The sequence below is a fragment of the Salmo salar genome, chromosome 08 (assembly GCF_965601325.2).
Source record: "Salmo salar chromosome 08, fSalSal1, whole genome shotgun sequence".
In the NCBI taxonomy this organism is placed as follows: Eukaryota; Metazoa; Chordata; class Actinopteri; order Salmoniformes; family Salmonidae; genus Salmo; species Salmo salar.
The window spans coordinates 10,641,135-10,663,852 of NC_138298.1; the positions used below are offsets into that span (position 1 = coordinate 10,641,135).

The 22,718-nt window shown below is 42.7% G+C and overlaps 1 protein-coding gene across 1 annotated transcript in view; it reads left to right on the forward strand.

Moving 5' to 3' along the window:
* LOC106609974 (programmed cell death protein 4) overlaps positions 1–22,573 on the forward strand; it is a 41,158-nt gene extending 18,585 nt beyond the window's left edge. Inside the window, exons 3-12 of the mRNA XM_014209056.3 lie at positions 5,766–6,065; positions 6,304–6,401; positions 8,467–8,580; positions 8,767–8,988; positions 9,278–9,375; positions 10,237–10,351; positions 15,135–15,242; positions 19,323–19,433; positions 19,854–19,993; positions 20,664–22,573. Coding sequence (XP_014064531.1) covers positions 5,766–6,065; positions 6,304–6,401; positions 8,467–8,580; positions 8,767–8,988; positions 9,278–9,375; positions 10,237–10,351; positions 15,135–15,242; positions 19,323–19,433; positions 19,854–19,993; positions 20,664–20,715 — 1,358 coding nt within the window. The 3' untranslated portion in view covers positions 20,716–22,573. The remainder of the gene's footprint in view (positions 1–5,765; positions 6,066–6,303; positions 6,402–8,466; positions 8,581–8,766; positions 8,989–9,277; positions 9,376–10,236; positions 10,352–15,134; positions 15,243–19,322; positions 19,434–19,853; positions 19,994–20,663) is intronic.
* The last annotated feature ends 145 nt before the right edge of the window (positions 22,574–22,718 follow it).

Consider the following 22,718-nt stretch of genomic DNA (forward strand, 5'->3'; position numbering starts at 1 on the left):
TGATATCCGATATTTTCCTTGCCAAAAAAAAGGGAAACGATATTTACAATTTTAGCAACCTTTTTTTAAGCATTTTAGTACAGTTAAATAGTTAACACGCGCACATGGATGCAGCGGTATAAGGCACTGCAGCTCAGTGCAAGAGGCGTCACTACAGTCTCTGGTTTGAATCCAGGCTGTATCACATCCGGCTGTGATTGGGAGTTCCGTACGGCGGCGCACAATTGGCCCAGCGTCATCCGTGCCGTCATTGTAAATAAAGATTTGTTCTTCACTTGTAAATGTCCGAACTTACCACATGACAAGCTTATACAGTTGAAGTCGGAAGTTTACATGCACCTTAGCCAACTACATTTAAACTCAGTTTTTCACAATTCCTGACATTTAATCCCAGTAAAAATTCCTGTTTTAGGTCAGTTAGGATCACCACTTTCTTAAAAAAAAAGGTGAAATGTCAGAATAATAGTAGAGCGATATATTTCAGCTTAATTCTTTCATCACATTACCAGTGGGTCAGAAGTTTACATGCACTCAATTAGTATTTGGAAGCTTTGCATTTTAAATTGTTTAACTTGGGTCAAACATTTCGGGTAGCCTTCCACAAGCTTCCCACAATAAGTTGGGTGAATTTTGGCCCATTCCTCCTGACAGAGCTGGTGTAACTGAGTCAGGTTTGTAGGCCTCCTTGCTCGCACATGCTTTTTCACTTCTGCCCAAAAATGTTCTATGGGATTGAGGTCAGGGCTTTGTGATGGCCACTCAAATACCTTGACTTTGTTGTCCTTAAGCCATTTTGCCACAACTTTGGAAGTATGCTTGGGGTCATTGTCCATTTGGAAGATCCATTTTTGACCAAGCTTTAACTTCCTGACTGATGTCTTGATGTTGCTTCAATATATCCACATAATTTTCCTTCCTCTTGATGCCATCTATTTTGTGAAGTGCACCAGTCCCTCCTGCAGCAAAGCACCCCCACAGCATGATGCTGCCACCACAGGGCTTCACAGTTGGGATGATGTTCTTCGGCTTGCAAGCCTCCCCCTTTTTCCTCCAAACATAACGATGGTCGTTATGGCCAAACAGTTCTAATTTTGTTTCATCAGACCAGAGGACATTTCTCCAAAAAGTATGATCATTGTCCCCATGTGCAGTTGCAAACCGTAGTCTGGCTTTTTTATGGTGGTTTTGGAGCAGTGGCTTCTTCCTTGCTGAGCAGCCTTTCAGGTTATGTTGATATAGGGCTTGTTTTACTGTGGATATAGATACTTTTGTAACTGTTTCCTCCAGCATCTTCACAAGGTCCTTTGCTGTTGTTCTGGGATTGATTTGCACTTTTCGCACCCAAAGTATGTTCATCTCTAGGAGATAGAACGCGTCTGCTTCCTGAGCGGTATGATGGCTGCATGGTCCTGTGGTGTTTGTACTATTATTTGTACAGATGAATGTGGTACCTTCAGGCATTTGGAAATTGCTCCCAAGGATGAACCAGACTTGTGGATGTCTACAATTTTTCTTTTCTGAGGTCTTGGCTGATTTTCTTTTGAGTTTTCCATGATGTCATGCAAAGAGGCACTGAGTTTGAAGGTAGGCCTTGAAATACATCTATAGGTTCACCTCCATTAGGCTAATTGACATCATTTGAGTCAATCAGAAGCTTCTAAAGCCTTGACATCATTTGCAGGAATTTTCCAAGCTGTTTTAAAGGCACAGTCAACTTAATGTATGAAAACTTCTGACCCACTGGAATTGTGATACAGTGAAATAATCTCTGTCTAAACCATTGTTGGAAAAATGAGTTGTGTAATGCATAAAGTAGATGCCAAAACTATAGTTTGTTAACAAGAAATGTGTGGACTGGTTCAAAAATGAGTTTTAATGACTCCAACACAAGTGGATGTAAACTTCCGACTTCAACTGTATGTATACCGTTGAACTAGATTGGCTATCTTTGTAATTAGTTTTTTCTTTTGCTCTTGTTAGCATGTTTAGCTAGCAGCCCCCGTGGGAACTAAAACTCACATTTCTGAGCATGGTGTTTGCAACGCCAGGGTTGTGGGTTCGATTCCCACGGGGGACCAGTACGGAGAAAAAAATGTATGCATTCACTACTGTAAGTCGCTCTGGATAAGAGCGTCTGCTAAATGACTAAAATGTAAGCTATGCAGATAGGATACGGCAGTCACTCTAAACTACCAGTTGCCTTGCAAGGCGCTCCTAACTCAAAGCAAAATGCATTTAGTACCATGTGAGCCTGTGTCTACTGGACAGTTTTGGCATGATAATAGGCTAGATTTTCATGTGACCATTGAATGAAAGCGATTCGCTTAGTTATCACTTGTATGAAGATAACTGTGAAGTTATCTGCAATTTTTATAGATGTTGTAGACATTATTCTAAGGATAACAGCAGTCCTGTCCATAAAAAGCCACCAGTCTCAATATACACTAGACATTTTCCATGGTGCCAAAATAACAACAAATTCTCTCATACCTGCAAGTCATTCTTACAGCTATGTTATCTGTAAGGGAAATTAGTGTCTTTGAACATCCTCCAAGCCCTTGGAAAGTTATGCATATTTTCCTTGATTTTACTGGCTCTCTGTAATCCTTTAACCTGTTGGGTCTAGGGGGCAGCATTTGCACGTCTGGATAAAAAAAATGTACCCGATTTTAATCTGGTTACTAATCCTACCCAGTAACTAGAATATGCATATACTTATTATATATGGATAGAAAACACTCTAAAGTTTCCAAAACTGTTTGAATGGTGTCTGTGAGTATAACAGAACTCATTTGGCAGGCAAAACCCTGAGACATTTTCTGACAGGAAGTGGATACCTGATGTGTTGTATTGACTTTAAACCTATGCCATTGAAAAACACAGGGGTTTAGGAATATTTTGGCACTTCCTATTGCTTCCACTAGATGTCACCAGCCTTTACAAAGTGTTTTGGTCTTCTGGAGGGAGATCTGACCGAACAAGAGCCATGGAACGGTGATGTCCCATTAGACACCTGGCGCGCTAGTTCATGTTGGGTACCCTCGTTCCAATACGTTATAAAAGAGTATGCATTCGTCCACCTTGAATATTATTCATGTTCTGGTTAAAAAAGGCCCTAATGATTTATGCTATACAACGTTTGACATGTTTGAACGAACGGAAATATATTTTTTCCCCTCGTTCATGACGAGAAGTCCGGCTGGCTTACATCATGTGCTAACGAGACGGAGATTTTTGGACATAAATGATGAGCTTTTTTGAACAAAACTACATTCGTTATGGACCTGTGATACCTGGAAGTGACATCTGATGAAGAGAATCAAAGGTAATGGATTATTTACATAGTATTTTCGATTTTAGATCTCCCCAACATGACGTCTAGTCTGTATCGCAACGCGTATTTTTCTGGGCGCAGTGCTCAGATTATTGCAAAGTGTGATTTCCCAGTAAGGTTATTTTTAAATCTGGCAAGTTGATTGCGTTCAAGAGATGTAAATCTATAATTCTTTAAATGACAATATAATATTTTACCAATGTTTTCTAATTTTAATTATTTAATTTCTGACGCTGACTTGACTGCCGGTTATTGGAGGGAAACGATTTCCTCAACATCAATGCCATAGTAAAACGCTGTTTTTGGATGTAAATATGAACTTGATAGAACTAAAAATGCATGCATTGTCTAACATAATGTCCTAGGAGTGTCATCTGATGGAGATTGTAAAAGGTTAGTGCATCATTTTAGCTGGTTTTATGGTTTTGGTGACCCTGTCTTTGACTTGACAAAACATTACACACAACTCTTGTAAATGTACTGTCCTAACATACTCTAAATTTATGCTTTCGCCGTAAAACCTTTTTGAAATCGTAAAACGTGGTTAGATTAAGGAGATGTTTATCTTTCAAATGGTGTAACATAGTTGTATTTTTGAAAAATTTGAATTTTGACATTTATTTGGATTCAAATTTGCCGCTCTTGAAATGCACCTGCTGTTGATGGAGTGCACCACGGGTGGCACGCTAGCGTCCCACCTAGCCCCAAGAGGTTAACCTCTCTGGGGTATGTGGGACACACTATTCAACAGCCAGTGAAATAGCAGGGCGCCAAATTCAAAATGACAAAAATCTCATAATTCAAATTTCTCAAACATACAACTATTATATCCCATTTTAAAGATAAGATTCTCATTAATCCAGCCACTCTGTCCAATTTCAAAAAGGCTTTACGGCGAAAGCGTAATATTAGATTATGTTAGGACAGCACGTAAACAAGAAACCACACAGCCATTTTCCAAGCAAGGAGAGGCGTCACAAAAACCAGAAATACAGCTAAAATTAATCACTAACCTTTGATCTTCAGATGGCACTCATAGGACTTCATGTTACACAATACATGTATGTTTTGCTCGATAAAGTTCATATTTATATCCAAAAACCCAATTTTTACATTGGCGCATGATGTTCAGAAAATGTATTGCCTCAAATTTCCGGTGAATGAGCACATCAATTTACAAAAAATACTCATCATAAACGTTGATGAACTTTACAACAGTTATTGAAAGAATTACAGATACACTTCTCCTTAATGCAACCGCTGTGTCATTTCAAAATGGCTTTACGGCGAAAGCACATTTTTCAATATTCTGAGTACAGAGCTCAGCCATCAAAGCAAGCTATACAGTTACCCGCCAAGTTCTGGAGTCAAAAAAAGTCCGAAATAGTAATATAAATCTTCACTTACCTTTGCTGATCTTCGTCGGAATGCACTCCCAGGATTCCCACTTCGTTTTGTTCGCGCGTTCAGTTGAGTTATCCAAATGTGCCATGCTCGCGCATTTTGTTGAGACGAAGTCCAAAAAGTTATACTACAGTTTGTAGAAACATGTCAAACGATGTATAGCATCAATCTTTAGGATGTTTTTATCATGCATCTTCGATAATATTCCAACCGGACAAATCCTTTGTCTTCAGAAAGGAAAAAGAAAGCACCTCGCGCTGACGGCCACGCGCATGAATGATCTAATGGCACTCAGCCAGACACCTGGTTGAAATGACTGTCATTCCCTTCCAGGTCACAGTAGAAGCCTGTAACAACGTTCTAAAGACTGTTGACATCTAGTGGAAGCCTTAGGAACTGCAAAATGACCCCTAAGTCACTGTAGTTTGAATAGGGAATCAATTAAAAAAACTACAAGCCTCAGATTTCCAACTTCATGGTTGGATTTTTCTCAGGGTTTTGCCTGCCATATGAGTTCTGTTATACTCAGACATCATTCAAAAGTGTTTTCTATCCAAATCTACCAATAATATACATATCCTACCTTCTGAGTCTGAGTAGCAGGCAGTTTAATTTGGGCACGCGTTTCATCCGGACATCAAAATACTCCCCCCTACCCTAGAGAAGTTAATTATTATAATCTCATGATTGTGACTGGACACGCTTCTCATACTTGGGGATTGTGTAATTTGTAGTTGAAGTGCTGGCAGTTGACATGTTTCCACAGACCTCCAACTTGAATATCCATCCCCATAACTTGCAACTTAACAATGTAGGATACACAAGCAAATCCATACCTCGTGTTGTCAGAGGTGCATTCTGCAGTCTTTGTCCCCCTGTGGCCACTAGAAGAACTGCAAACATTGTTTAATAAAAAATAAAACAACTATGCAGACATGTATTTAAGCCAACCAGGGTGTGGTCCTGTTATTAATATTTACATGAAATTGATTAAACTCACACTGCCTGTCCTTGTATCCAATCGCAGGGGTGTTATCCTTTGATGACGATGTGGATATGGACCATCCCTATTGCGATGAGGACGAGGCAGCGCTCGAGGCGGAGGTGAACGGCAACTGGACGCCACAGGAGAAGGCGCTCCACGAGGCGCGGCTCAAGGCCAAGGCCAAGCGGCGTGTGCGCAAATCGTCATCCCGCAGCGAGTCGCTCTCAGAGTCGCTGTCGGGTGAACTGGCCGACGGCGACTCCCACAGCCCCAAGGGCAAGGTGCCCGTCCCCAACGACCGCAAGTCCAGGACAGGCAAGGGCCGGGGCCTGCCTAAGAAAGGTCTGTGCTATGCTAATAATGGCTGAGATAGATGGAAGTCATCTACTCTGTAAGCGCTGGTGGTCTAGTACCAGGTTTGTTCTGGGGCCATAAGTTTTTGTTTAGGATTGAAGTCTGGTAAACTGATCATAGAGCAGTGCTTATGGCTGAGGTAATCTCCCTGGGTTCACAAAACCTTCTATTCTAAACATGTCTCTCGTGCTAACTGACTAGCTCTGATGTGGTCTTTACACTACAGGTGGCGCAGGGGGTAAAGGTGTATGGGGAGCAGCAGGTATGGTGTACGAGGTAGAGGAACCAGACGTCAAGGACCCCAACTACGACGAGATTGCACAGGTAAGAGGGGGCACGGGTGAGGTATGCGTGTGTAAAGGACATGAGCTCTCTCCTTCCCCAACCTATACAACAGAGCCTCTGCACACACCCCTCTCTTCTCCTGTACACCAGTGTCCCCACGATCCCTGTCCCAAACTGTTACTACAAAGACAACAGTTGCTTAGATGAGGGGGCCAGGGTTGAGTTCTTTCTGTAGTTGTTTTGCGCCGAGCTCTGTTTTTGGACTAGTTTTGTTCAGAAGTGGCTAATCGTCACAAAGCCGCAGATGTGTTGGATCATACCACTTTATGGGTTGTGGAAAATAAACATGCTTATGGTGACTGCTGGGATTGGTGGTGAATGCAGGGGCCACATGCTCCCAGACAAGCAGATATTGTCCATACAAAGTCCACAACTGGGTCATGCTCATCAGGACACATTTTGTAACTGAAAACTAAAACCAGCATTTCTTATTGGACAGATGATACCTCCCCATTAGGTCTTCGTTTCGGACTGCTTTCTTCCTTTTCGTGCCGACTGAACACAACCCTGCTGTCAACATCCATCGCCATAATTATGACTTGCTTAATGAGTCGTACATCCTCTTGTATCTTTTTGAATGGGATCAGAATAGACCATTTATTTGTATTCTTTTCTGGGTGAAATATCTTCCATTTAATCATGAAGGTAGGCTTGTTCTGTCATAGGCCTTTTATGACAGTCATTTCTTATATTCCACCATACACCTTAGGAATGATCTATGATGGCAAGGGTTTATTTTTATTTATACTTTTTTTTTTACTTTAAACCACAGTATTAGTTAAACGTGGATGTCGAAGGTGTTCTTTGCTATTCTGTGTAGTGAGAAAGTGCCTCCAAGGCTATTCCTCGAGAGAGAAACCTAAAAGAAACAGTACTGGAGCAGTAGGTCCGTGGTAGCAGGTAACTAGGACAGAGTTGGCGACACTGGATACCGGCCCACTTGACCTCTAAAAGCATATAGCCCGATGGGCCTGGCCCTGGTCAAAAGTAGTGCACTATATAGGGAATAGGGTGCCATTTGGGATGTCCCGTGCTCTTGGAGAACACATGCCTGTCTCCAGTATATCCCAGTAGTGGTGTGTCTGGGATCCCTACTAGCTAGGTGGTTTGTGTGGTAAGGGTCACATGGGTCCTGTTTCAAAACTTGAAAGTATGCATCCATCCTCCTCCCTTCCTGGAAGTGAAGTTAAATGGTGTAATCAAATTCAATCAAGTAAGATCAATGGTTTCTTTAAGGAAGGGAGTTGCAGGACAATACCAGAACAGGTCATTGGTGTAGTCTGAACATTTTTGGTTGTTCTTAAAGGACAAGCATACTTCTGAAACCTGGAGGGAAAACCGGAAAGTGAGTCAAGTCAGTGCGTTGGGTAATTGCTGAAACCCCGACTGTATATGTCGGCAGCACTTGGCACAGAACTGCTATCCTGCTGTTACTTTTGCCATATCCCGGCCATTCAGCCTAAATATGATGGCAGTTATTGACCCCTGCTCTACCTTAAAGGCCCAGTACAGTCAAATGTGATTTTCCTGTGTTTTATATACATTTCCACAATAGGTTGGAATAATACCGTGAAATTGTAAAAATAAATATGATTATCCCCTTTTTTAGCAAAAACATTGTTTGAAAAGACCACCAGAAATTTCTGCCTGTTTTGGTGGGAGTTTAGTTTTGACCTTCCATGGTGATATCACTATGTGGTAAATTAGTTAATAGACCAATAAGAAAGGGTTCCAAATCTAATTTTCCATTTTCCCCTCCCCACTCAAACCACTCTGACAGACCTAGCAAAACTCTTGCTTGAGAAATTGCTCTTTGCTAAGAAGCTATTTATTTTTGACAATTAAACTATCACAGTAAGGTACTTAATTGTTACCCAGAAATTATTTGATTTTGAGATTTAAAAAAAATGGCTGCATTGGACTTTTTAACAAATGCACCAGTAGCATTTCAGATTACAGCCTAATCCTGCCTAATGAGCGGGCCGGGTGTGTTGATGTTATTAGATTGCTATTCCTGACCTATGTCTGTGGTTTCATTTTAAAGGGAGACACCGTGTATGCCACTGTTGTTCCAGAGCTGGACGAGAGGGAACTGGAGAAGACCGTCAACCCCATCGTACAGGAGTACTTTGAGCACGGGGACACAAAAGAAGTCCAGGTAAGTGTTTTGAGGTTGGATGGAGGGTTGGTTATTTGAGAAGGCCTTTAGGTGGTGGTGCGTCTTTTTTATTTTTCTGTTTTGTCTCAAAACCATGCAGGGTCTCGACATATCATTTTACTTCACGTTAACTGTCTTTGTGTGCGTGTTTCTCTGTGTACACCCTACCCCCTCTTCCACTCCCAGATGCTGCTGAGGGAGCTGAACCTGGGCCACCACAAGTACGAGTTCTCCAGCCTGGCTGTGTCCCTGTCTTTGGAGGGGAAGGCCAGCCACCGGGAGCTCACCTCCAGACTGCTCCGTGACCTAGTCGGCAAGGAGCTCTCGGAGTCCGACATGGCCCGCGCCTTCGACAAGATCCTCAAAGAGCTGCCCGACCTTATGCTGGACACGCCAGAGGCTCCACAGGTAACGGATGGGGGAAGGACTTGTTAGAAAAATACATTGGCTACATCACAAATGGCACCTTATTCCCTATTTAGCACACTACTTTTGACAAGGGACCGTGGATCTCTGGTCTGAAGTAGTGCACTATATAAGGAATAAATAGGGTGCCATTTGGAATCATTGTACATTTTCTTTCAGACAAATGATAATTTGTCATGCTGCTTTAAACCCAACCCCCTTTTTAATTTAAAGAGAATAACCGATCATCCACTCTAGGTTTTACCTTTTTTAACTCTCTCAAACTCTACAGATGCTGGGACAGTTTATTGCCCGAGCCATCGCGGACCACGCTCTACCGATGGCATTCCTGGACCGCTACAAAGGCAAGGTGGACTGCGACCACGCTAGGTGAGCAAGGGATAGGATAATAAAAAAAGATGGACATTGATTGGTGGAGGGGTGATTTTAAATTCAAGTAACTTTTTCAGTCCTTAGAATACTTTTTAGGGCTAAAGCAGTGCTTCAGACTGGCACAGACAGTAAATGGACAGCAACATTAGAGACAATGATATGAGTCATGTGCAAAAGGCAGGGAGAATTAGTTAATGTTGGTAATTTAGGGTGAGGAGAATTCAGATGAAGTTGCCCCTGTCAGTTTTGCTCACTATCAGTATTCTCTAAGGATTAAGGAAGAAACTGATCTTAGATCTGTTGCCAACAAGGAACATGGTGGAAAAGCCCACTTCACATCAAAGCAGCCTGAAGTGGTTACATATCTCTGTTGCTGATATCGTCAGTTAATCGCTCAACAACCGCCTGATGAGGGGCCAGGGTAAATGTTGGCGTCTTCTCACCATGGATGCGTTGTCATTCTCCAAGCAACTGATTGATCCCCTTCCCGAACTGATGACGACCCTTATTTGGTTTCACCTAATGTTTGGAATCTCCCATTTTCTGTTTTTAAAGATGTACTACTCCAACCTGAGAATGTGAATTCCAATGCAAATTATACTGTTATATTTATTCTGATGAGTTGGGGAAAGGCCATTTTGTAGTTAACCTGCTGTTACCTGACATTTCCTTCTTTTTTTTTTTTTTTTTTTTTTTATATACCCTATCTTACTAGGCAATTTTATTCAGAAAGTCATTTTGTTGTGAATTCATGTGACCATGTTCAATATCTAGCTGTGACTTGACACATTCCCCTTTTCTCATTGCATCTCTCTGTGGTTGTGGTCATGGCTGTTGCGGTTATTCCCTTCCCCACAGAGCTGCGTTGGACCGCGCGGCGGTGCTCCTCTCCATGAAGAGGGAGATGGTGCGGCTAGACAACGTGTGGGGTGTGGGCGGTGGCCTCAGACCTGTCAAACACCTCGTCAAAGAGGTAAGAGGCAGTCTCTGCCAAGTAGGCGGGACCTGGCGCCCCGCCCGCCAATCATCACATGCCTGTGTTGTGTCATTGTGTGACTTAGCAAAACATTCCAGTTATACAAGCAACCTCCCATTCCGGATGTTCTCTCTGCATGCATGAAATGTGATGTGTTGTTGGAAGTGACAGCAACACATCACATCACAGTGACTGCAAAACATCACAGTGTCTCACCTAATGAGAATCAAATATGGATAAATGGCAACAGACCTGGGTTCTGTTAATATTATTTGAACCCAGGTCTGAATGGCAATTCAACAAAACCTATATTCAGCTAACACCCATCCTATCAGAGCTAGAAACATGCAAAACCAATCAAAGGAGAGCTTTGTTATATTTCTCTGCAGCCTTCCATTGTGGGTCAACTGTATTTACACACAGTGGAGATGACCTTTTTTGTTCCCTCCACCTGAACCCAGACTCTCAGTGCAGAGAGATGGGCGCTGTCTGGTTGTTTCCCAAAATGGCACCCTATAAAGTAGTGCACTAAATGGGGAATAGGGTGCCGTTTGGGACATCGCATGCCTGTCTGGATCTGTACTCGTGTGTTATGTAAACACAACAAGGTGGAGAGAAGTTCATGCTGGGAAAAGAGCCGTGGGGAGCCCTGCCAGGCCGGTGTCAGCACAACGCTGTCCCTCAGCGCTTGGCTCTGACTGCAAAGCCTGGAACAAAGAGGCCGATGCTCACACTTACAGGGACACGCGCGTAGGGACACATGCGTGCATGTATGTACGTAAACCGATGCACAGGGACGCACGCACACACACACCTGAGTGCAGGTTTTCAAGTCATGAGAGGTTGTGTGTGTGTATTCTAGAGTGGTCAGGAGTCTTTGCTCCCTGAACTAAAGGGATCATTTGGCACCCTCGTGTGTGAATGTGCACGGTTGCACACAAGCTTGTGACGATGTAGCAGAGCAAGAGTATTGTGTAACCCACCGTACGTTAGTCTCTGTAGCCTGCAGACTCCCGACCAGGTTTGATTTCCTGCCTGTCCTTGCTGGGCCTCAGGCCCTGATCGAGTGGGTCTACACTGGGCTACAGAGGGCACACACCGCCTGCCAGAACAGGAGCTCCTAGTGTGCGTCCCAAATGGCACCTTATCGCCTGTATACTGCACTACTTATGACCAGAGCCCAATGGGTCCTGGTCAAAAGTAGTGCACTACATAGGGTCATTAGGGAAACAGATTTAGCCTCCTCTGGGTTTGATCAAATCACTCTGCCAGAGACGACATCTGAAGTCAGAGTATGGGTGTTAAGAGCAATTTGAATAGCAGTATCCCCCAGGGCGTTTTCACATTTGGTACTGTGGTGAGGTTCCCTGGAGTGTTCTTTCACAAGACCTGGAAATAACCGTTTCAGGGTGTGAGTTGACAACATGCTCCAAGAACCGGCTCATACAGGGATATACGTGACAAGTGCCCTTATTCCCCTGCTGTCACTTTTGTATAGTGCTTTTGGCCGTGCATAGTTATCAGAATTGAATACAGGGGGGTGTGTGTGCACAGTATCTTTGTAAACAAAGCTGCCTGTGACTACTGCACAAACATTAAGCTAGGGTTGATTGAATACTTAACCATCGCACACACAAACCGACTAAGACTAATAAGTCAGTGCTGTGAGCGACTAGGAGACTAGTGGCGTCCTCCAGATCAACTTGTTTTATCCCAAATGGCACCCTATTTCCTTAATAGTGCACTACTTTTAACCAGAGCCCATAAGTAGTGCACTTTAAAAGGAATAGGGTCAGGGTGCCATTTGGGGCACAGCCCGTCTGTCTAGCTTCTCTTAATCTGGGCTTTAGGAAGGCTGCCTATTATCCCCCCACCGGCCATGCCCTTATTCTCACCACTTTAACACTGTCTGTCAGCGGACTGGATTGGTATGGTTTGGCAGTACCGTGCTCACTGCTCAGGGGTGAAGCCTTGGTCACGCTAGGGTCATCGCACGCGTCAGCGAGGTCGTGCACCAGTTAAACCCCCCCAGCGGCGGCAACCACTGGAACCCTGCCCCCATTTCACTGCTTCACCATGGAGAGGGGTAGTCGGCAGTGTGCCTGCTCCAGCTGAGGGATGTTTGGGAGGTGCTAGGGGTTCTCTCCTCCAGCGCATTCCATAGGAGATTGTTTACAGCTGGGGCTGTAGAAACAGAACCAGTCCCTGACAAAATAAAATAAAAAAAACCTTGGTTGACTGAGTCTCTGGTCAAAAGAACAATCTATTGGTTAAAATGCATTTTTTCATATATAGACACATCCTGTGTTTTAATCAAATGTACTATATGCACTGAGCTTGTCTGATGCTTTAAGTGCACTGTTTTGATTAAATAACACACAGATAACTAGAGGGAGTCCGACCACAAGTGATTTGATTGTACCGGGCTCAGGCTTTCTGTGCAAAAAAAAGACTGACCCATTGTCTCTCTCTCCTCCCTGCTGCAGCGACCGCCACAGAACATCAAGTGTTTATCGCACTGTCCATGTTGCTGAACCGGCAAAATAATTACAGCCATTTCTGACAAAGGTTCTGTTGCCGAAATCATTTGTTTAGGATGGTTTACGCTAATTATTCAAGGGTCGTTTTGTTATTTTAAAACTAAAATGCTTGATTGCATTTCAAATCATGAATCAAATGTATTTATAAAGCCCCTTTTACATCAGCAAATGTCAGTGCTTCTACACCTGCATTGCTTGCTGTTTGGTGTTTTAGGCTGGGTTTCTGTACAGCACTTTGTGACATCAGCTGATGTAAGGGCTTTATAATTACATTTGATTGCTGTAGAAGTACGGGGGCTAGGAAAAACTCCCTAGAAAGGCAGGAACCTAGGAAGAAACCAGGCTCTGAAGGGTGGCCAGGCATCATGTTGCGGTATCCCGGGTAGAGATTATAAGAGTACATGGCCATTAAGGCATTCAAGATGTTCATAGATTACCAGCAGGGGTCAAATAATAATAATCACAGGGTTTGTAGAGGGTGCAACAGGTCAGTATCTCAGGAGTAAATGTCAGTTGGCTTTTCATAACCGAGCATTCAGAGGTCTAGACAGCAGGAGAGGGAGAGTTGAAAACAGCAGGTCCCGGGACAAGGTAGCTCATCCGGTGAACAGGTCAGGGTTCCATAGCCGCAGGCAGAACAGTTGAAACTGGAGCAGCAGCACAACCAGGTGGACTGGGGACAGCCAGGAGTCATCAGGCCAGGTAGTCCTGAGGCATGGTCCTAGAACTCAGGTCCTCCGGGATGGGAGGGAGGGAGCATACTTCAATTCACACAGGACACCAGATGAGACCGGAGAATTATACCAGATAAAACACTGACCCTAGCCCACCGGCACAGACTATTGCAGCATAGATACTGGAGGCTGCATAGATATAACCCCAGACAGGGCCAACCAGGCGGGATATTACCCCACCCACTATATACAGCCCCCACACCACTAGAGGGATATCAGACAACCAACGTACTACCCTGAGACAAGGCTGACAATAGCCGACGAGGAGCTCCTCCACCGCACGACCCCGAGGGGGTGCAAAACTGGACATGAAGATCATGTCAGTGACTCAACCCACTCAAGTGACGCACCCCTCCTAGGGACGGCATGGAAGAGCGCCAGTGACCCAGCCCCCGTAATAGGGTCCGATGCAGAGAATCCCAGTGAAGAGGGGGGAGCCGGCCAGGCAGAGACAGCAAAGGCGGTTCATCGCTCCAGTGCCTTGCCGTTCACCTTTGCACTCCTGGGCCAGACAACACTCAATCATAGGACCTACTGAAGAGATGAGTCTTCAATAAACACTTAAAGGTTAAGACCGAGTCTGCGTCTCACATGAATAGACAGACCATTCCATTTCTATGGAATGGTCTGTCTATTCATGTGAGAGACGCAGACTCTGTCTCAACCTTTGTGTTTATTGAAGACTCATCTCTTCAGTAGGTCCTATGATTGAGTGTTGTTTTCTAAGCTGTTTGCTTAGAAATTCTAGGTACAATAAGAAGGCCTGCGTCTTATGACTGTAGGTATGTACGGCAGCGACCTCTATCCAACGCAGGAGAAAATATATCAAATGATATTAGTGTTGCACCATTGTCCTTATGTATTATAATCCTATACAATTTCAGTAGCACATGTCTGATGGACTGTGCCATCCCCACTGCCTCCACAATGGATTAGTCTACTCAGAAAGGCGAGAATCAAACAGGTGTCTTGTACACAGTGACTTTAACAACAAAAATGGCTATATGCTCAATTAAAGAGGCTGTTGGTCGACCAACATTTATCGCCCCCCCCCCAAAAAATGGACTAAATGGGGTAAGCCTGAGTCACCAAGGGTTTGCGGAAATACAGTTGCACTCACGGTTCATAACTGAACAGAAACATGAGGGTTGAGTACTACACACACAAAGCAGACATTGTTTGAGCAAATAGTCAATCACAATGACCAATTTGTCCAGCCAGTGATCGCTTGGGAGTCCTCTCCCCGATTCATGACTTCCTGTATTAAACAGGAAAAATCTTGCACTACCAAATAAACAAGGTCCGGTAGTCACTGCTGAGAAATGTCTGAAACTATAGATAAGATGCATCTTTTATCTATTGGGACATAGGCTTTAGCTCAGTGGGATAAGTCTAGAGAACCAGGTTTGAAACCTTATTGGTCAAATCTGTATTGGGCAGTGTTTTATCCATGGTTGGTATGATGGAGAGATTGATTGATTCATACTTTATTGATATGCGTTTCAGATGAACTTGCTGCTGAAGGAGTACCTTGTATCGGGAGAGGTGAAGGAGGCAGAACGCTGTCTGCGTGACCTAGAAGTACCTCACTTCCACCACGAGCTTGTCTATGAGGTAAAAAATACTAAAAGCGCTTTGTGTCCTGTTTAGGACACACTGTATGATCCTCACCCAAAAAGGGTGCGTCGTGACCATAGGTTTGACTTACCACAAACTTGTGAATTGTAATGTAACTTAGCTTTTCTTTCAAAAACAAGGACATTTTGATTTTTTTTTGTCCATTTTTAAAATAACATCAAATTAGTCAAATGCAGTGTAGACATGGTTAATGTTGTAAATTACTATTGTAGTTGGAAACGGCTTTTTAACTTTTATGGAATATCTACATAGGTGTGCAGAGGCCCATGATCAGCAACCATCACTCCTGTGTTCCAATGGCATGTTGTGTTAGCTAATCCAAGTTTATAATTTTAAAAAGGCTAATTGATCATTAGAAAACCCTTTTGCAATTATGTTAGCACTGCTGAAAACTGATTAACCTGTTAGGGCTAGGGGGCAGTATTGACACGGCCGGATAAAAAACGTACCCGATTTAATCTGGTTACTACTCCTGCCCAGTAACTAGAATATGCATATAATTATTGGCTTTGGATAGAAAACACCCTAAAGTTTCTAAAACTGTTTGAATGGTGTCTGTGAGTATAACAGAACTCAAATGGCAGGCCAAAACCTGAGAAGATTCCATGCAGGAAGTGGCCTGTCTGAGAAGTTGTTTCATCTTGGCTCTTTTTATTGAAGACTGAGGATCTTTGCTCTAACGTGACACTTCCTACGGCTCCCATAGGCTCTCAGAGCCCGGGAAAAAGCTGAACGATATCGAGGCAGCCTCTGGCTGAAACACATTATCGCTTTTGGCAAGTGGCCGATCAGAGTACTATGGGCTTAGGCGCGTGCCCGAGTCGACCGAATGCTTTATTTTCTTTCGTCTGTTTACCTAAACGCAGATTCCCGGCTGGAATATTATCGCTTTTTTATGAGAAAAATGGCATAAAAATTGATTTTAAACAGCGGTTGACATGCTTCGAAGTACGGTAATGGAATATTTCGATTTTTTTTTTGTCACGAATTGCGCCATGCTCGTCACCCTTATTTACCCTTTCGGATAGTGTCTTGAACGCACGAACAAAACGCCGCTGTTTGGCTATAACTATGGATTATTTTGAACCAAACCAACATTTGTTATTGAAGTAGAAGTCCTGGGAGTGCATTCTGACGAAGACAGCAAAGGTAATAACATTTTTCTTATAGTAAATCGGACTTTGGTGAGTGCTAAATTTGCTGGGTGTCTAAATAGCTAGCCCTGTGATGCCGGGCTATCTACTGAGAATATTGCAAAATGTGCTTTCACCGAAAAGCTATTTTAAAATCGGACATATCGAGTGCATAGAGGAGTTCTGTATCTATAATTCTTAAAATAATTGTTATGCTTTTTGTGAACGTTTATCGTGAGTAATTTAGTAAATTCACCGGCAGTGTTCGGTGGGAATGCTAGTCACATGCTAGTCACATGCTAATGTAAAAAGCTGTTTTTTGATATAAATATGAACTTGATTGAACAAAACATGCATGTATTGTATAACATAATGTCCTAGGGTTGTCATCTGATGAAGATCATCAAAGGTTAGTGCTGCATTTAGCTGTGGTTTGGGTTTATGTGACATATGCTAGCTTGAAAAATGGGTGTCTGATTATTTCTGGCTGGGTACTCTGCTGACATAATCTAATGTTTTGCTTTCGTTGTAAAGCCTTTTTGAAATCGGACAGTGTGGTTAGATTAACGAGAGTCTTGTCTTTAAAATGGTGTAAAATAGTCATATGTTTGAAAAATTGAAGTTTTTGCATTTTTGAGGTTTTTGAATAACGCGCCACGGGATTACACTGGCTGTTACGTAGGTGGGACGATTTGGTGCCACCTACCCTAGAGAGGTTAAAGAAGCAATAAAACGGGCCTTCTTTAGACTAGTTGAGTATCTGGAGCATCAGCATTTTGTGGGTTCGATTACAGGCTCAAAATGGCCAGAAACAAAGCACTTTCTTCTGAAACTCGTCAGTCTATTCTTGTTCGGAGAAACGAATGGCTATTCCATGTGAGAATTTGCCAAGAAACTGAAGATCTCGTACAACACTGTGTACTACTCCCTTCACAGAACAGCGCAAACTGGCTCTAACCAGAATAGAAAGAGTGGGAGGTCCGCATCCTGGAGTCGCCTTTTCGCTGTTGACGTTGAGACTGGTGTTTTGCGGGTACTATTTAATGAAGCTGCCAGTTGAGGACTTGCGAGTCATCTGTTTCTCAAACTAGACACTCTAATGTACTTGTCCTCTTGCTCAGTTGTGCACCCGCGCCTCCCACTCTCTCTATTCTGGTTAGAGACAGTTTGTACTGTTCTGAGAAGGGACACACTGCGTTGTACGATGTCTTAAGTTTCTTTGCAAATTCTCGCATGGAATAGCCTTAGTTTCTCAGAACAAGAATACTGACGAGTTTCGGAAGAAAGTTTTGTTTCTGGCCGATCTGTGCCTGTAATCGAACCCATAAATGCGGATGCTCCAGATACTCAACTAGTCTAAAGAAGGCCAGTTTTATTGCTTCTTTAACTTCTATGGGCTAGGTGGGACGCTTGCGTTTTGTTCGTGCGTTCAAGACACTATCCGAAAGGGTAAATAAGGGTGATGAGCATGGCGCATTTCGTGACAAAAAATGTCTAAATATTCCATTACCGTACTTCGAAGCATGTCAACCGCTGTTTAAAATACATTTTTATGCCATTTTTCTCGTAAAAAAGCGATAATATTCCTGCCTGTATACGTACAAAGAGAGAGAAAATAAATACATCTCGTGCCCTCGTGCACGAGCGTGAGTCTCAGAGTACTCTGACCAAAGGCGCTAATGTGTTTCAGCCAGGGGCTGCCTCGATATCATTCAGCTTTTTCCCGGGTTCTGAGAGCCTATGGGAGCCGTAGGAAGTGTCACGTTACGGCAAAGATCCTCAGTCTTCAATAAAAAGAGCCAAGATGAACAACAACTTGTCAGAGAGGGCGCTTCCTGTTTGGAATCTTCTCAGGTTTTTGCCTGCCATATGAGTTCTGTTATACTCACAGACACCATTCAAACAGTTTTAGAAACTTTAGGGTGTTTTCTATCCAAAGCCAATAATTATATGCATATTCTAGTTACTGGGCAGGAGTAGTAACCAGATTAAATCGGGTACGTTTTATCCAGCTGTTTCAATACTGCCCCCTAGCCCTTACAGGTTAATCAGTTTTCAGCAGTGCTAACATAATTGCAAAAGGGTTTTCTATTGATCAATTAGCCTTTTTTAAATTGATAAACTTAGATTAGCTAACACAACGTGCCATTGGAACACAGGAGTGATGGTTGCTGATAATGGGCCTCTGCGCCTATGAAGATATTCCATAAAAAAATCTGCCGTTCCAGCTACAATAGTCATTTACAACATTAACACTGTATTTCTGATAAATTTGATGTTATTTTAATGAACAAATTGTGCTTTTCTATCAAAAACAAGGTCATTTCAAAGTGACCCCACACTTTTGAACGGTAGTGTGTGTTACATTCATGTTTATGGTCCATGCTGCTGTGAAGAAAGTTTGATTTATAGTTTTTGTCTTACATGTTATCTCGCAAATCATTCCCAAACATTATTCCACCAACATCCTAGATACTAATTAAATGCAAATATAATCAGTTACTCAAAATATTTCATGCCAAATCCATTCACTGTGGTGAGAATTAAAGCAATGCTGCCCCAATGTGGTTAAATAAGGGATTGAAACCTCACTGAAAATATTTTACTTGTCTGAAAATAGCAAAATTACCAGCGCCTTTTATTGCGTCAAATAATTCTTCCTCCACTCTTCAGTCTCATCTTGGTCAAGCTGCCGTTGCACATAATGGAATATTTAAGACACTGTGTGCATGACATAACCGGCGTTCCAAATTGCACCTTATTCCCTTTTTATAGTGCGCTGGACAAAGGTAGTGCACTATATAGGGAATAGGGTGCCATTTGGGACAGAACTTTTACAATCATTTTGTACATGAACATCCTGTTTGTAGACATTAGCACGAAGTCCAATGCATTTTCTCCTTCTCTCCTGGCTGGTCACCAGGCTGTTGTCATGGTGCTGGAGTCCAAGGGGGACACGGCCGTCAAGATGATGTGTAAGCTCCTCCAGGCCTTCTGGAAGATTGGCCTCGTCACAGTGGACCAGATGAACCGGGTACGTCCCCTTACGCACCAGAAAGTAGCACCAAATTCACTGGTAGCACTAGCACAAAAAAATACTTTTAAACTTCTAAAAACTATTTTCTTTTCCAGCACTACAATTAACTTAGCATGACTCAAATGTTAAACCAGTATTAATTGTCAACGTCAGACCTTGTGGATTTAAACCCGTCTGTAGACCCATCTGTAACTACTCAGCCAAGGCCTATTTTCTGTTGCTGATATAGTTACAGTATTTGGCCATATTCTCTCTAGCTATAGCCACAGTATATATTGTGATATTCTCTCGAGTCACTGTCAAGGCATATTCATTTGTTACCTGACAAGCTCAAGTGACAGAATTGAATCATGTCTTATGATTGAAAGTGTTCTTTGACTGTATGATTTGCTTACTCTGACTTCTTGTAACAACCAGGGCTTCCAGCGTGTGTACGATGAGCTGCCAGAGATCACCCTGGACGTGCCCCACGCCCACTCCATCATGGAGTCCTTTACGGACCTCTGCTACCAGGAGTCTGTTATCACCAAACAGTTGAGAGACTCCTGTCCCTCCAGGTCAGTCCCAGTGTTCAGTGGTGCAAACTCTCATTTTGTCTCTTGGGTATAGTCAGTTCCTGATTCTGCGATCGCATTTGTTTTTTGCAAAAATAAATAATTCCCTGCATATTATGTGAGGGCTTGCAAATTTGACCAGTCACTGCACTATTTCTGCATGAAACTAAAAACGTTGACCCATCACCACAATACAAAAATAGGGCTTGTGATTTCAACCAATCAACGCACATTTACTGCATAATTATTAAATCAAGCCACACGTCAACAAACCTTTAACCTCAGTGCATTTTCTTCACAACTTGGACAAAATTATTGCATTTTTTTCATACAAAAGGTCAGAATTGCTGCTTCAAAATAAAGCATGTTTACCTGCAAATATCACAATCTCTGCCAAATCCTGGAGGGGCTGTATACTAAAGTTATATTTTTTTTTTATAAAACTAGACTAATCAGAGTATGCATACTTGTGTTTACATTAATAATGCCATAGTCTGAGTAATATCAAGTTATTAGCGTACATGTAACCCCACTCAATATGAGTATATTAAATACTTTATGTATAGCTTTTCACTAGGCCCCAAGTGTTTTGCATTGTAAGGCTGAGGACTCATATCCTCAACTCATTGGTAGCCTATGAAGTACTGAATCGCCTGTTCTGTCTGTCCACCAGGGGACGGAAGCGGTTTGTGAGTGAGGGAGACGGGGGCCTGATCAAGAACTAGTGTGGAGGAGGGGGGGGGATGCTCGGTGTCCCTCTGCCCCTCAAACCGCAGGCCTGAGGCTGGGCAGGCTCGCGGTCAGACTCCCCTGATTTATCTCCGGCCCTTCGTTATCACCACCCACTCACTCACCCACACCAACGCTGACTTCAGGTGAAGGAGGACCAAGGAGACGGGCAATCTTTAACTTTTTTTTTTTTTTTTCTGTCATTTTTGTAATTTCTTTTTTTAAATTCTGGGGTTGGTGATCATTCTTTTCAGTCTGTTCTTTGAGTCTGAGTCAAGGCCCTGGATAAAGGGTGGGTCAAATGGAGTCCCTTAAGCTGGGGTTAAGGGTCAATGGGAAGTGGAAAAGGGATTATGTATTGTCTTGTGCTGGGCACGGGTTATTTTTGCTTTTTTTTTTTTTTTTTGCTACACCGGTGACTGTCTTTCTCTAATTTTCTTTTCGCTTTGCATGTATTACGCTCATAAAAATACAAAGCACTTGTCAAAAAAAGACAACTCGTCATCGGCATATTGCATCGCAAGCTCTTATGAACTGAATCGCTCTTTGGAATGACATGGACCTCTGCATTTGTTTGGCCAAAGGTTTCTGTAATTACACAAAGACGAAGTTATATGGTTCTTAATTTTTATTTTTGATGGTGATTTTGCTCTGTCAGTTGGGTTATTTATCTGTACACTCCACAGGCAGGGTGGTTCAACTGTTCCTAGGCAGGGTTGTTAAACTGTTATAAGCGCAGCAGCAGTCACAAAAGCCTGTCAAGTTTAGAACTAGAGCCCAGATCAGGGCCTTCCTTCTTCCCCTTAGTGGAAGGCCTCTCCCTTCTAGTACACTGTAATTTAGTGTCCGAATGGGAGGGTTAACGTCTCTCTAAATATACAGTACAAATATGCAGGGTCTCTAGAACCCCTTCCTTTCGCTGAGCTGTTGACAAACTGGAACACCTTGCAGGCTTTTGTGTTGGTATTGTGATGTTTCATTCTCATACTCCAACTGTTACATGTCATCTAGTGGAATCTGTTTTAGGCAGACCTGGGTTTAAAAAGTCGGTTTATCAAATACTTTGTGCTTGATTAGACTTGTCTGGCACAACGAAACCAATGAATTTAGTCTCCCTATCTTTCAGGCACTCCAGGCAGGCTACATCAAATGCTCAATAAGTCATTGAAAATACATTTGAACCCAGGTCTGGCCCTAGGAGAGCGTGAAGGAAACAGAAGTCTTATCGCTGATCTAGGGTCTCGTATGAAAATGCAATGGATTTTTCCTGCCTTTGTTGACCAATATGTAAAGTAATAAGTTCAATCGTAATGTGAGAGTTCAGGATGGGGGAACATTGATTTAAAAAAAAAAAAATAAATAAAAAAAAAAAAACCTCAACAACTAGTGAGGTTGAGTGTGTCATCACCCCTGTTTTGTTTACGTAAACTGGTTTGGGAATGGCTTTAAGAATGAGCTAGAAGTGAGTGGTCATCGCCACCTAGGGCTGAGAGGAGGCGCCTGACGTCAGCGATTACTCCTACTCATCAGCTCGGAGCCACACGTTCCTGATTGCCATTCTCCATTTCACTTACTATACAGCGTTTTGTTTTGAAAAGTTCATAGCTGATACATTTAGGAAAATCCTTAACAGTTATATTACATGTACAATCACACCAACTACAGTTTATGGATTTCAATGCATTTGTGAATGCATCGCAAAAAGAAAACGTGGGTTTTTACACACAAGCCCCACAGAGCCATCTTTGTATTACTGTGTATTGCTATAAAACACTTTAAAAGGTTAAACTGTTTCCAACTCCCTTTCTCATGCAGTTCATTATACAATAATTTCAATAAAATTCCATATTTCTCTTCAGTGTAATATTCTTTGGGGACATTTTTGTATAACCAGTTTCTGTTACATGCTATTGCTAGGCATATGACAATCATATAAATGCTCGTTCCATACTGGTTAGCAAATTGATGGGCTTGGATGATAAACAATGATCAACACTAT